At 43.6% G+C, this 13,629-nt stretch overlaps 1 protein-coding gene across 1 annotated transcript; it reads left to right on the top strand.

Moving 5' to 3' along the window:
* The first annotated feature begins 3,046 nt into the window (after positions 1-3,046).
* LOC123424696 (mediator of RNA polymerase II transcription subunit 33A-like) lies at positions 3,047-11,033 on the top strand. The gene is made up of 12 exons (XM_045108362.1): positions 3,047-3,470; positions 3,550-3,663; positions 3,790-4,143; positions 4,807-5,123; positions 5,330-5,421; positions 5,509-5,836; positions 6,201-6,408; positions 6,659-6,773; positions 7,289-7,456; positions 8,314-8,989; positions 9,094-9,300; positions 9,461-11,033. The coding sequence occupies exons 1-12, from the start codon at positions 3,157-3,159 to the stop codon at positions 10,558-10,560; spliced, it is 3,993 nt and encodes a 1,330-aa protein (XP_044964297.1). The 5' UTR covers positions 3,047-3,156; the 3' UTR covers positions 10,561-11,033.
* The last annotated feature ends 2,596 nt before the right edge of the window (positions 11,034-13,629 follow it).

The following is a 13,629-nucleotide window of genomic DNA, read 5'->3' as shown; positions in this document are numbered from 1 at the left end:
TCGAACCCGCAGGGTCTGCACACTTAAGGTTCGACGTTGTTTTATGCGTATTTGAGTTATATGGTTGGTTACCGAATGTTTTTCGGAGTCCCGGATGAGATCACGGATGTCACGAGGGTTTCCAGAATGGTCCAGAAACGAAGATTGATATATAGGATGACTTCATTTGGTTACCGGAAGGTTTTCGGGCATTACCGGTAATGTACCGGGAATGACGAATGGGTTCCGTATCTTCACCGGGAGGGGGGACCACCCACCCGGGAGGACACAAGGACCTTGGGGGTGGCGCACCAAGTAGGTGGGGTCAGCCCAAGGCTGTCTTGCGCAAGAGAAAGAAAAACCAAAAGAAGAGAAAGAAAAAAAAAGGAAAGGTGGGAAAAGAGAGAAGGACTCCACCTTCCAATCCTAGTTGGACTAGGATTGGAGGAGGACTCCTCCTCCCCTTGGTGGCGCAGCCCTTGGGGCTCCTTGAGCCTCAAGGCAAGCCTCCCCTCCCTCCTCCTATATATATGGAGCAATTAGGGCTGATTTGAGACAACTTTTCAAAGGCAGCCCGACCACATACCTCCACGGTTTTACCTCTAGATCGCGTTTCTGCGGAGCTCGGGCGGAGCCCTGCCGAGATCAGATCACCACCAACCTCCGGAGCGCCGTCACGCTGCCGGAGAACTCATCTACCTCTCCGTCTCTCTTGCTGGATCAAGAAGGCCGAGATCATCGTCGAGCTGTACGTGTGTTGAACGCGGAGGTGCCGTCCGTTCGGCACTAGATCGTGGGACGGATCGCGGGGCGGATCGAGGGACGTGAGGACGTTCCACTACATCAACCGCGTTCACTAACGCTTCTGCTGTGCGATCTACAAGGGTACGTAGATCGGAAATCCCCTCTCGTAGATGGACATCACCATGATAGGTCTTCGTGCGCGTAGGAAAATTTTTGTTTCCCATGCGACGTTCCCCAACAGACGCTTATTCTCCATGGTACGAAGACTAGCGCAGTTTTGAACTCCATGCTGTCAGATCTTTTTCACCTGAAGCGTGATCATTTTGTGAAGTACGCCAAGAATATCGATAACATCAGATCATTTGAGAGTGGGGGTTAAAATTCCTTGGAGTTCTTCTCCCTTAAATCTTACTACAACCTTTTATTCACATTTACCATTCTATAGATGGTGACAACGAGGAATTGTTATCTCCTTGAGAAAATTAAGATTAAATCGGTGACACTCTCAAAAGTAAAATAACTTTCTGAGCTAGATAGCGACTTTGTGAGCACCAATATAGAAATTATAAACCTTTTCTATGTTTGTTATATTGATCTTTTTCTTTTTTTTTCTTTTGTGTATTAACTATGAATATTATTCTGCATTACTTCAACTGTTACTCTTTATGTGTTTGCAGTAGGATTATATGGTTCTCACTCAAAGTAGAGGCCAACAAACTCCTTTTGGAAGGACTTATGACCACCACATATATGATCTTATTGAAGTAGGAGTGAAAAACTACAAATCGTCTATTCCTAGAATGTAGCTGGCTGAAGTTGAGCTTTCAATGGAGCGGGTAGTTCAGAGCCGTTGATACCAAGTTGAAAGTTTACACAAAGTTTATAGAAGGGTTAGTAAAGAAAATCTGTTTATGAGGAAATGCACCAGCAAAAATTTGTGTCAAAGTGCAAGTCAAACTCTCTTAAGATTTTTTTTCGTTGTTTATGTCTTTAATTACAATTCTTATTATTTTTAGCTGGCATTGATATACGAACGGAAATAGTATGACCTTTTTGCCCTCTCATCGACCATTGCATTTTTGAGTCATATTAGTCTATAAAAGTATTTTGTACCTTATGTTTTGTATATTTGGAAATGTCTAAAGGCGTGTTGTTTCATATAACTGTGTGCTATGCTGCCTATGTCTTTCACGATAGCCTTAGTATGGTCATCGTTTTCTCATTTATATCCTTCATCCTAAATTGAAAAATATGAATCATTGCATTGTGCCAAAATTTATCATTCTTGTTTGATTTATAGACAATAGTTCTTCAGGAAAAAAAATGTGAATTTCGTATAACAAGCTAAATCAGAATCTTCTCTATTGCAGTTGGGATCATGTCACATGAGTACTGAGCTGCCATTATTTTCAAATTCGATTAGTCCACAATGTAGCTTGATGTGTATCTTTGACACCATTCATTTTCTGCCACCAGATAATAGAAGTTGTTCGATTGGTAAATTATTTTTCAGATTTTCAAATACACGCTTATTTGTTTTGCATTCCTTGTAACACATGACCTTTCATGCTTTTATAAAATATCGGACCACTAGGACTAAACTTTGTATGTCCCGTTGCAACGCACGGACTCTTGTGCTAGTATATATACACACACTTTATCTTTATAAGCATCTTCGAGAAACTCAGCCGATACATCATCTTGAAAACGCCTCCTCCATTGAATACATATTATCAAAAATGCTAAAATAAATTCAGAAATAACACGAACATCAAAACTGAGTCATCATTATCCTTTCAACCATCCAATCACAGATTGGTTCGTTACTACGACGCCATTATTTGTGAACACTTTTCCGAAAAGGAAAAATCAAGAGGTGGACGCAAAGCAAGAAGCAAATGGAGCACCATGACGGTCGACCTTTTAGCATACACCTGGTACAGTTACCACTCCATAACGGTCAGGCCGTGTGCCGACACTTGACGCCATGGACGTTTACCCCTAATTTTTCTTCTTCTTATCAGAATTCGGGTCATTTTTCTTTTACCATAAAAAGAAGACACAATGAACCCAAAAAAAACAAGAAGACACAATGGGCAATTCGTCTCGTCGCATGGGCCCGAGAAAGAATTCCCAGCCGCTCGCGCACACGTCATTCCGTTGGAAAGTCAATCCCGTCTCGCACGGCACGACTGCGACCGAGGGCGACGCGGCGGAGATCCGACGGCCCAATCCCAAACCAAAACGATCCGACGGCCCAGATCTCCCCGGTCCTGTCCCCCTCCTCATAAACCACCTTCTCTCGCCCCCCGCTCCCAAGGATCCATCCAAAGACTACTCACGAGGAGAGAGAGGGGGAGAGGGGGGGAGGGGAGGCGAAATCGAGACGCGAAATCCCAAACCCAAACCCTCGGCGACGTCGCCCGCGAGCGAATGGGGGCGGCGGAGGCGCCGGCCCTCGCGCCCGCCTCAGGGGCCGGGGGCGAGCTGCTGCTGGAGCGGAGGGTGATGGCGGCGGTCAAGGCGTCGGAGGCGCGCGGGGACCCGCCGCTGCTGCGGGCGGTGGAGGTGGCCCGCCTCGTCGCCGGGGAGCCCGGGGCGGGGCTCCCCAGCGCGGACCTCGCCGGGATCCTCGTCTCCAACCTCTGCTTCGCGCACAACTCGCCCTCGCTCTGGAAGCTGCTCGACCAGGCCATGTCGTCCCGCCTCCTCTGCCCGCTCCACGTCCTCGCGCTCCTCACCGCCAGGTCCGCGCCCGCCAGCCCGTTTCTCTCCTGCCGTTTTCAAGGACGCGTGAGGGTGAACTCTCTTCCGGTGGTTTTGCAGGGTGCTGCCGCAGCGGCGGGCGCAGCCGGAGGCGTACCGTCTGTACCTGGAGCTGCTGAAGGGCAACATCACGTCCCCCTCGCTGTCTCCCCTGCCCGTGCCTAATCGTGACAAGTAAGCGCTTAGCTATGCAATGCTTGAACGGGAGGCCCGGTTCAGGTTTCTGCTATCAGTCATCTGTATGTATGCTGCTTGCTAGTTGCTGCTCAGTTGCTCATACATGGTTACTTTGGCTCCCAGGATAACGAAATCCATCGACGCTGCTCTGCAACTGTCCAAAAGCTATGGGGTTTCTGGAATGGACTTTGGGCATGTTGTCATCCTGTTTGTGTTGATTCTTGTCACAAAACTGATCGATTCTGTGCTGGAGGATTGCGGCATTTCATCTGGAATGGCACAGGAGCAGGAGGGCGTATATCCCACTGAAGGGGCACAACCCATGGACTTAGATGTCAAGGGGGTCTCTGCTCTGAAGCAAAACGAGCACCGTGAACAGTTGCGTCGAAATAACACCGTCATGGCTTTGGAAGTGTTGCATATGATGGCCGCTGATAAGAAGATTCAAGCATTTCTGCGCTTGATATGTCTTAACATGTACGTCTTGAACAATCTTATTTACATGTCAACTTTGTAGATATTCATACCCTTGGGCATTCAGTTTTGTCTGCAGCCAATCATCATATTTTGGCACCTGGTACCTTAGTTTGGGTTACCATGTGAGGATAAGGATTAAGGGGACAATTAGGTCTTTTTTACAATCAAATATAACAGAGAAAGTAGGCACAAGTATTATAATTAACCACAGTAATGATGTCAAGGTAAAGCTGCATTTCTGTAGGTTGTTCCGACTCCTTTTCCACTTTGCACAGATAGTGACTACTCTAATGTTAGCTTTGCTCCATTAGCTATTCCATAAATTTGTGAACATGCTCTAAAGAACTAGCCATGGACAGGGGTGCATGGAAGTTAGCTATCCACGTGCCAGAACTGTGACAAGGTTTCAAGATCTTATGGGTTGCAACTCTAGCCTACCCAACTTGTTTGGGACTGAAATGCTTTGTTGTTGTTGTAAACATGCTCCATTATTATCTGTTAAGAGTGTAAGACTTTTCTTATATATAAAATTTTAAATTCACATCACCTTGCCTAACAACTATTAAAACAATAACTTGCCAGTCCATTTATTCTTTGGTGTAGCTATAACGAATCAACATTACAAATGGATGTTTGTGCTAATTAGACAATTTTCTAGGTTAGGCCTGACAAATTCAGTGTTCTGAGCCAGAGGCTGACACTGATCGAAGCTCACAAGATGGCACTCGAGAGATTATTGCCTACTAGTCATAAAATTGATGATCTGGTGATGTATATCTGGAGAGTGAGCAATCTAGATTACCAACCAAACAACAAACGGCTTGTTGGTATTCTTGGTAACTTGAGATCCAGCAATTCCATGCTGGGCCAACTTACAGGAGCTGGGAGAGCTGCCTGTTGGATTATATTTGATATTTACTTGGAGAATGCAATGGATGGGAAGCATCTAGGCGGTATATCTGCTATCGAGATTATAAAAGGTACTCCCAGACGATCAGCTTATACCGACTTGAATTATTTCACCTTTTTATCCGTGTTAGTGTCTGAAGAGCTTTTTACATAGCTGCGCTGTCGTCTTGATATAGTAACAAACAGTGTGAATTTTGATCATAATGTTTAGATCTACCAATTTTATTTTAGGTTTGGCACGATTTTCATTGACTAATACCATATTGCCTTAATTCAGAAATGTCCAAGACAGCCCAAGCAATTAATGAGGCAAGTTGGCAGGAAACTTTTAAAGCTCTTTGGATTTCTGCCCTTCGTCTTGTACAGCGGGTAATAAACATTTCCTTTGATGTATTATCATGGGTGAAGTCATATCACTTCTATTGTGGCCTCCTCACACGTTAATGTCATTGCTAGGCTAGAGAACCTCTAGAGGGTCCAATTCCTCATCTAGACACAAGATTATGCATGCTATTAGCTCTTATTCCACTAGCAATTGCTGCAATTCTCATGGAAGAAACTGATGCATGTGGAGCTGAAGGAAACAAAAGTCTGCCCCGAAGACTAGGACTTGTATCTTCTCTTCAGGATTTGGTGCAATATTCAGGACTTCTTGTACCACCTTCATCATTGGTGAATGTTGCCAATGTTGCGGCTTCAAAAGCTGCAATATTTAGGGCCAACTATAAGGTTGGTGGTGGCAACCCTAGCATGATTGGCCAGAGTGACTCTTCGACGAAAGCTGGTACCAGTACCTTTTCTTATTGTACTTGATGGTTGTTACAGTTCAATAATATTCACTGAGGTTACTATCTGTGACAAATTTTGTTTACATGTAATCTGTCTTGGCATTTCTGAAAAATGTTGCTTGTGAGTATTTGTGATTTTGCCTGTTAGGCATATTTTCCCCGTACTTCTTTTAACAATGTCACGTTCTTCTATTATTTCAATCTAAGTAGAGTATTATATTTGTGTTGGCAATTTGGTCATGTTTTGTAAACTAAACTGACTTCTGACTGCTTATTGGATCCTGGTAGTATTCTGTTTTATTATCTATCTCTTGTTATCTTAGCTTTTAACCCTCCCCCCTACAACCTATCATTTTTCAGTTGGAAACATGCTACATCTTATAGTTGAAGCCTGTATTTCGAGGAATTTGATCGACACGAATGCTTACTTGTGGCCTGGTTATGTTGTACTAACGGGGCATTCGAAGGATACAGCTTTACCCCAGGAATCGCCATGGGTAAACTTTATGCAAGGAGCTCCACTATCTGATCCACTGAAAAATGCTCTCATTGCCACTCCTGCTTCAAGGTATATGGAGCTAAATCTGGAACCAAAATAGAAATTTTACAGTCTAGCATTGAATTGAACAGTTTTTTCACTCCGCTGAGTATTTTAAAGCAGTTTGCTTTCTGTACTGCATCTTTTCTGCAAAGCGAAGTTGAAACACATTTCTTGAATATTATTCGACCAGGAATCTCCATCTTTTTAAGTTAGTTTCTTAGTTCATTATACTTCTCATGGTAGTTCTTTGATTTGTAGTTCTGTTTTGTCTATTTAGTGTTGCAGAACTGGATAAACTGTACCACATTGCATTGAATGGTTCAGAACAGGAAAAGTCAGCTGCAGCTAAAATTGTGTGCGGTGCATCACTTGTGCGTGGTTGGAATATTCAGGTAATTTACTTTTATTCAATGTTAAGAGTTTCCAACATGCTTACATTGCCAATTTGCCATGAAAAATTACAAGTTCATAACTAATCGAAATTCCTTAAGGTCTTGTTCAAATATTCAGTGATTTTTGGCGAGTTGATCTCCACAACAGCATACGGAATAATATTGAGTTGACTTGTCCAAGCAAATAGTCCAGAAAATGGTCCCAAACTTCATAGCTCTAGTATACATTTCTTTGCTGTATTAGAAAAAGCAAGGCTAGACTATATTTCTGAAGAGTACAAGTTTATGTTTTCAGCGTAGAAATATTCTCAAATGCACATTTTCTAATTTGGTACATTGTTGATGAAGCTTTTTGTTACTTCCTCCGTCTGGAATTAGATGACGTCATCTAATTCCGGACGGAGGGAGTAGTTTTTTGGGGCTACTCTTGTGAGCGCATGGAAATGGGTCTGAAAATTCCATCTGGCAACTTTTCCCTTAAAGCATCTTATTTATATTCTACATGTTTACTTCAGGAACATGTTGTTCGCATGGTGGTCAAGTTATTGTCGCCTCCTTTGCCCTCAGATTCTTCATTACAGGGGAGCATGAGCCACTACCTTAGTCAGAAGTCTACCTTAAATGCAATCTTACTTGGTGTCTCATATGTTGATGCCGTCCACATTTTTTCTTTGTATGGAATGGTAAGCAATGCACTGGCTGTAATCTTCTTGCAACAATCCATGGTTAACATATAAAATTGGTGGCGGAGTCTGTATCTTCTATCCAGAGCGCACTATAACAATACGTTCTTTTTTTCTTTGTCTTGAAAGTTCTGGCATCTCCATTTGCTAAAGCCTAATTACATCGTTTAGCAAATTCAAAAAGCTTGAACAATGCCTCATTGTCACATTTTGTCGCTGATACAGAAAAGAAGACAAGTTTATTCTTATAGTGCATGTGGATATAATTGATGTCTGCATGCAGTCTCTTGGTTCCTGTTCCTGTGTCATATTCAAAGCTGGCACCTCATATGCCTATCAGCCCAGCTTTAAGATGCTTTGATGGCAAATCCATGCTCTTACCACTTTTCTGGCATATCTGTTCTAAGAGTTGATGGCTGAAGTAGCTCTGTAGGTTTTGAGATGCACCACATAAATTTGCGTGCCTTTGGATTAGTTTCATGTACTCCCTCCGTTCCAAAATATAAGACCTTTTAGGGATTTCACTAGAAGACTACATACGGAGCAAAATGAGTGAATCTATACTCTAAAATATGTCTATGTACATCCGTATGTAGTTTATAGTGCAATCTCTAAAAGGTCTTATATTTAGGAACGGAGGGAGTATATTGTTATGGCCATACCCCACTATGTACTAAATCTTTTAATATTGGTACGCTACTCACGGTCAGCACTGTGATAACCCATAATGCTGCATTCTATCAAATAGATAGATAACTACTTCACTTTTCATGTGCTCTAGAATAATGTTGTCTGCAGCCTATAAGTTTGTGCTGTTTGTTAGTTCACAATATAATAAGAACCTTTTTGTCATACAGGTTCCAGATGTTGTCGCAGCTTTAATGCCACTCTGTGAAGCTTTTGGGTCAATGCCACCCCCGTCTAACCACAGGTCTACCATTTTTGATGAAACATCGGTTTACTCAGTCTTCTCTTGTGCATTTCTTTGTCTTCTCCGGTTGTGGAAATTTTACAAACCCCCTCAAGAGTATTGTCTTGCTGGACGCGGAGGCTCAGTAAGGTTGGAACTTACTCTGGACTATTTGGTGTTAATGCACAATAGTCGCATTGAGTTCCCAAATTCATCTGCTACTAGTACTAACTCTGGCAGCAGTATGGGCTCGTTTGGCGAGGTCCCAACCCAACCAATTTATATTGACTCCTTCCCCAAGCTAAGGGCTTGGTACGTTCAGAATCAAGCTTGCATAGCCTCTACTCTTTCTGGACTTGGCAATACAAATCCTGTCCATCAAGTTGCAAACAAAATTTTGAGTATGATTTGCCGAAAAATGACTAAAAGCGGGGTAGTATCTGGTAATCTTTCATCTGCTTCCAGTAGCAGTGTCAGTGGTTCCTCTCTAAGTACATCGGATGATTCTTACCAAAGGCCGACACTTCCAGCATGGGAAATCCTAGAAGCAGTTCCTTATGTTCTTGAAGCTGTTCTTACAGCTTGTTCCCACGGGAGGATTTCCAGCCGAGACATGACTACAAGTGAGCAACCTCCTTGCTTCCATTTAATGTATTATATTGATTCTCCAGTCCTATGGGGATATGTCTTAATCTCATTCATGTGTTAATGTGCCGTTGCATTGCAGGTTTAAGGGATCTAGTGGACTTCTTACCAGCTTCTCTTGCTGCAATTGTTAGCTACTTCTCAGCCGAAATTACACGAGGAATATGGAAAGCTGTTCCTATGAATGGAACTGAATGGCCCAGCCCTGGTGCTGCTCTTCAGTCCATTGAAGATGAAGTAAAGGAAATCCTTGCATCTGCTGGTGTTCAGATTCACAGCTGCTATCCACGTACAACCTGCTTCCTATTCTTATGCATCAATTTAGTTGCACTAGTCCATACCATGTGTTGATAGCCTTCAAGTTTTCAGCATCATCGTTGTAGAAAATTTGCTCCTATATCTTTATTGCTCTATGTGTTTTATAGAAAATTTACATTTTACTCTTACAGGTGGTGTGCCGCCAATGCTTCCTTTACCAATGGCTGCACTTGTTGGCTTGACAATTACGTTTAAGTTGGATAGGAGTCTTGACTACATTCATGGGATCATTGGTCAGGCACTGGAGAACTGTGCAGGGGGTAGTTCCTGGCCAAGCATGCCCATCATAGGGGCCTTGTGGACACAGAAAGTGCGAAGGTGGCATGATTTTATTGTCCTCTCATGTATTCGGTCTCCGTTTGGCAGAGACAAAGATGCGGTGGCACAGCTCATCCAAAGTTGCTTCTCATCCTTTCTGCGCTCATCCCCATCCAATGGGTCTGATATTACTGCAAGTCGTGGAGTTGGAGCTTTAATGGGAGAGTCGATCACAGGCCAACAAGGTCTTCATTTTCCCATGGCCCCTGGATTCATCTACCTGAGAACTTGTCGAACATTCCATGATACTTACTTTGTGAGCGAGATGATCCTCAGGCAAGTGATTAATTGTTCCCACAAACTTGCAAACGGATGGTCTTCCAATGGGCCTCCACATTTAAAATCAGGCCGACCTCCACTGTCTGGTGCTGCATCCATGGCTTCTCAGGTTGCCATGCTTGGTGCGGGACTGCTGTGTGTTGCAGGGGGGCCTCTCCTGGTCCAGGTGCTATATGAGGAGACCTTGCCGACGCTGCTGCTATCAGCTCAGGAACAGATGTTGGAAGACCCTGGACCAGTGGCCAGCACACTGCAAGGTTATGCCATGGCCAACATGCTTTTCTTCTGTGGGAGTCTACTCTGGGGCTCAGAAAAGACCTCTCCCGTCATGAAACTGTCATTCCTCTCAAGGAGGCCGCGAGTGGTGGGCACCCACATGGACTTCATTGCTGGTGTTCTGGATGGGCACATCCTGCTGGGGTGTGACCCAGGCACCTGGAAGGCGTATGTATCGTGCTTTGTATTCCTCGTGGTAAAGTTTGTCCCTACATGGCTACGGGACATAAAACTGGACACGCTGAAGAAGATTGCCGTGGGGCTTCGAAGTTGGCACGAGCACAATCTTGCGCTATCACTACTCGAGCGAGGAGGACCAAAGGCGATCTCAGTTGTAGTTGAAACCTTGCTACACTGATTTTGCCTTGTGAATTTTTTTGCCCCCAATCTAACTTGTAGGAGCCGTTTCAGTCTCAAGCCTGAATTCCGGCTGGTGAGCCATCAGGCCAGCATTCATTTGTGTAGTAGTGTCAGGTCATCTCGTATGGCCTCTTTGCTGGATGATTGACTGCAGTATGTAAGTTTGGTAGGCCAGCTATGGAGGCTCTGAATCTTTGGGATATCATTGTGGTATAGGATCCCTGTTCAACAACACTGTCCTGTTTTAGGTTTTGACGGGGTTTACAAAGCGCATCTGACTGTTTTCCTGTTCTTATATGTTATCTCCTTATAATATGTTATTTACAACGTTAACGTAGTGTTATGGTGAGAACAATATTCAGGATTCTCACTCAGAGAAAAGGAGTTGATGAATTTCGAGCACTGAATGTGAGAATGCAATCTATTTTCAATGTTGAACTTTATAAATGTAATGAGACAGTTCTTCATGTACGGCATGTGGTGAAAATGTTCAAACTTTGTATTACTTATTAAATGTTCCAACCTGGTATACTTCGTTGTGCCGTCAACATAATCCTAGATCGACGAGGATGCATGAGAGGTTTGTGACTCTCTGAGCAAGTTTTATTGCCCCAGGGATGGTCAATTTACTAGCCCGCCCGAGGAGCAAGAACTGTCAAATGTGAATGCAACCCCTTCCGTGAAAGCAATTTTGAAGAGAAAAAGGATTTTGGCATCAAGGAAGGCAAGGTACCATCAAAAAGTCAACTTCAGGTACCAACTCAAGTTGGAACGAGGACGGAGAAGTTGATGTTACCCCAAAAAGTCAACGTGTGCAAAGGACACATCATAGGAGGGCTTCAAAAGAACGAAGACAGAACGGTCAAAGGTTCTTGCACTCCAGAGAGCGATGATCTTTACATATTGGAATAGAAAAGAAATAATCTGAAACACACCGAGAAAAGAAATGGAGGCATCCAGAGATCTCAAGAGATGAAAGTGTTGCCTTGTTTGAATTATCGTTGTGACGACAAAAAAAGGCAGTAGACCGACTGTGGTGGAAATTTGTTGTGCTGAGAAAACGGCTGTCGTAAATGTTGGTTGTTTGCTAACGTGGTTGTGAGTATGGTTGTGAGCTAGAGAGTCCACAATGAGACAATGCCAATACTAATTCATAGAGTAATGGTACACCCACGTAAAATTAGTTACGGGTTAACATAATAAGAAACGTGAAGAGTTAGGATTGGAGATAGGGGCCCACCTACATAAAATAAAATCGGGAAGGGGGTTTATTAGGAAGTTTGCATACCTTGCGAGTACACATAGGATTACTGATATATCATTATATCACTCTGTTTCTCTGTTACACATACATGTCCATACTCCATTCGAGTAAAAAAAACATGTCCGTAGTCCATATACTAGTAAGTGCCCGTACAATACACATAGTTAATAAGTGTTCCGACTTCGTACAATACTTAATAAGGGTTTGGACTTCATATACTATAAAGATATGGAACAAAACAGAGTGGGGCACGGTATATTGGCTCCTACGTTGTACGAACAAGGGCCTATGACAACAAGGGTATCGGCACATCTCTACTTCACATGAAAGGCGAGTAGATAATTATATGTTATGTGCGCATGTGTTGATAACATTCTACACGACTGAAATTTAGTCGTGCACAACTCAAAGTACTCTGGCAACCGACCAAACCCGTGTGCATTGTGACCCCTTAATGCAAATGAGTGTTCTAGATTCTCGTGCATAATGTGGACCGTACAAGTCAAATGACAGCCCCTTGATAAATGGTTGTTATTTGGCCTCCACATCAACAACGACGATGATGGGTGTTTTTACCGTTGACGATGAGCAATTTCAATTGTTTGTTATGAACAAATCCATAGTGGTGGAGGGGAGGGGAGGGGGGGGGGCGCCAAACGACTGACTCTTTAGGTCATCTCCTTTCGCCCAAAGCCACCCAAGTATTTTATATTCATGATATGCTTCGTGAGAAGCGAGGGGCACTACATCATAATGGAATGGACTATGACACCACCATCAAAGACTTGAGAGTGCAACCCTACGGTAATCTTTCACATCATCTTCAGGCCAGCAGGCTCCCACAAGAATCCTTGACAATGCACACATGCGGAAAGATCAGAGGGTATGGAGAATGGTTACACAATCAGGCCACCATGGTCTGTACGTGAGAGTATGTTCATGCCGCTACTTCTTTCGGATACATTCATCAATCTCTCCACGGTTAGACATCCATTGGCATTGTGTCGTCCCTTTCAGACAAACAAGCTTAGGCTGGAGGAAATTTTGCATCGTCCCAGAGAGGGGTAGTTCGCCTTCTTGAGCTTGGCATCTAGGTGGTGTAGTAGATCGACGTCACGAAGGGTGGCACCGTTCTCCTCTTCTTCTCCCTCCTCCTTGTCGTGTGTTCCGGTAGAACTTTGTATTGATGATATGTTGAGACCATGGTAGAACGCACACGAATAGTGATGTGCACATTAGTAGGAGACAAAAGATGTTGGGTACAACTTTTCTCTTCATTAAATATCTTCATATAGAATAAAATTGTACAATTATAATATACCTATGAATATAGGAATTTTTGCCCAACTTATATGATTAGGATTCTGTGACAGCCCGAGACCGACGCTCCAGAAGATTCCCCCCTTTTCCGTTGCTGGCGTGTGTTTATTTTTATTTGTCGCATCATCATCGCATCATGCGCATCATCCGCATTGCATCGGCACTCCGTTGCCGCCAGTTTTCAAAATTTGCATCCGTTATTAGTTGCGAGTTCTCTCCGTGTTCGTCGTTGACCGTGTTGAGACCGACCACACTCGCACGCGCCCGCGGCATCGTCAAAACCTTGTTTCTAAAAGTGTGTATAAAATATTCTTGGATTGGGATGAAACTTGGCATGCGATCTTATTTTTATATAGGTTGGCCGCCTGTCAAATTTTTCATCGCAATCGGAGTCAGTCTGGTACCCGAACGGTCGACCGTAGCGGCGCCGTCTTCGGTTATTCGTCGGACGTTTTTTGGTGTTTTAAAATACGTTGTCGGGTG

This window comes from Hordeum vulgare, chromosome 2H (genome assembly GCF_904849725.1).
Source record: "Hordeum vulgare subsp. vulgare chromosome 2H, MorexV3_pseudomolecules_assembly, whole genome shotgun sequence".
Classification (NCBI taxonomy): Eukaryota; Viridiplantae; Streptophyta; class Magnoliopsida; order Poales; family Poaceae; genus Hordeum; species Hordeum vulgare.
The sequence above is the reverse complement of the archived record's forward strand: the minus strand, read 5'-3'. Positions and strand labels throughout refer to the sequence as shown.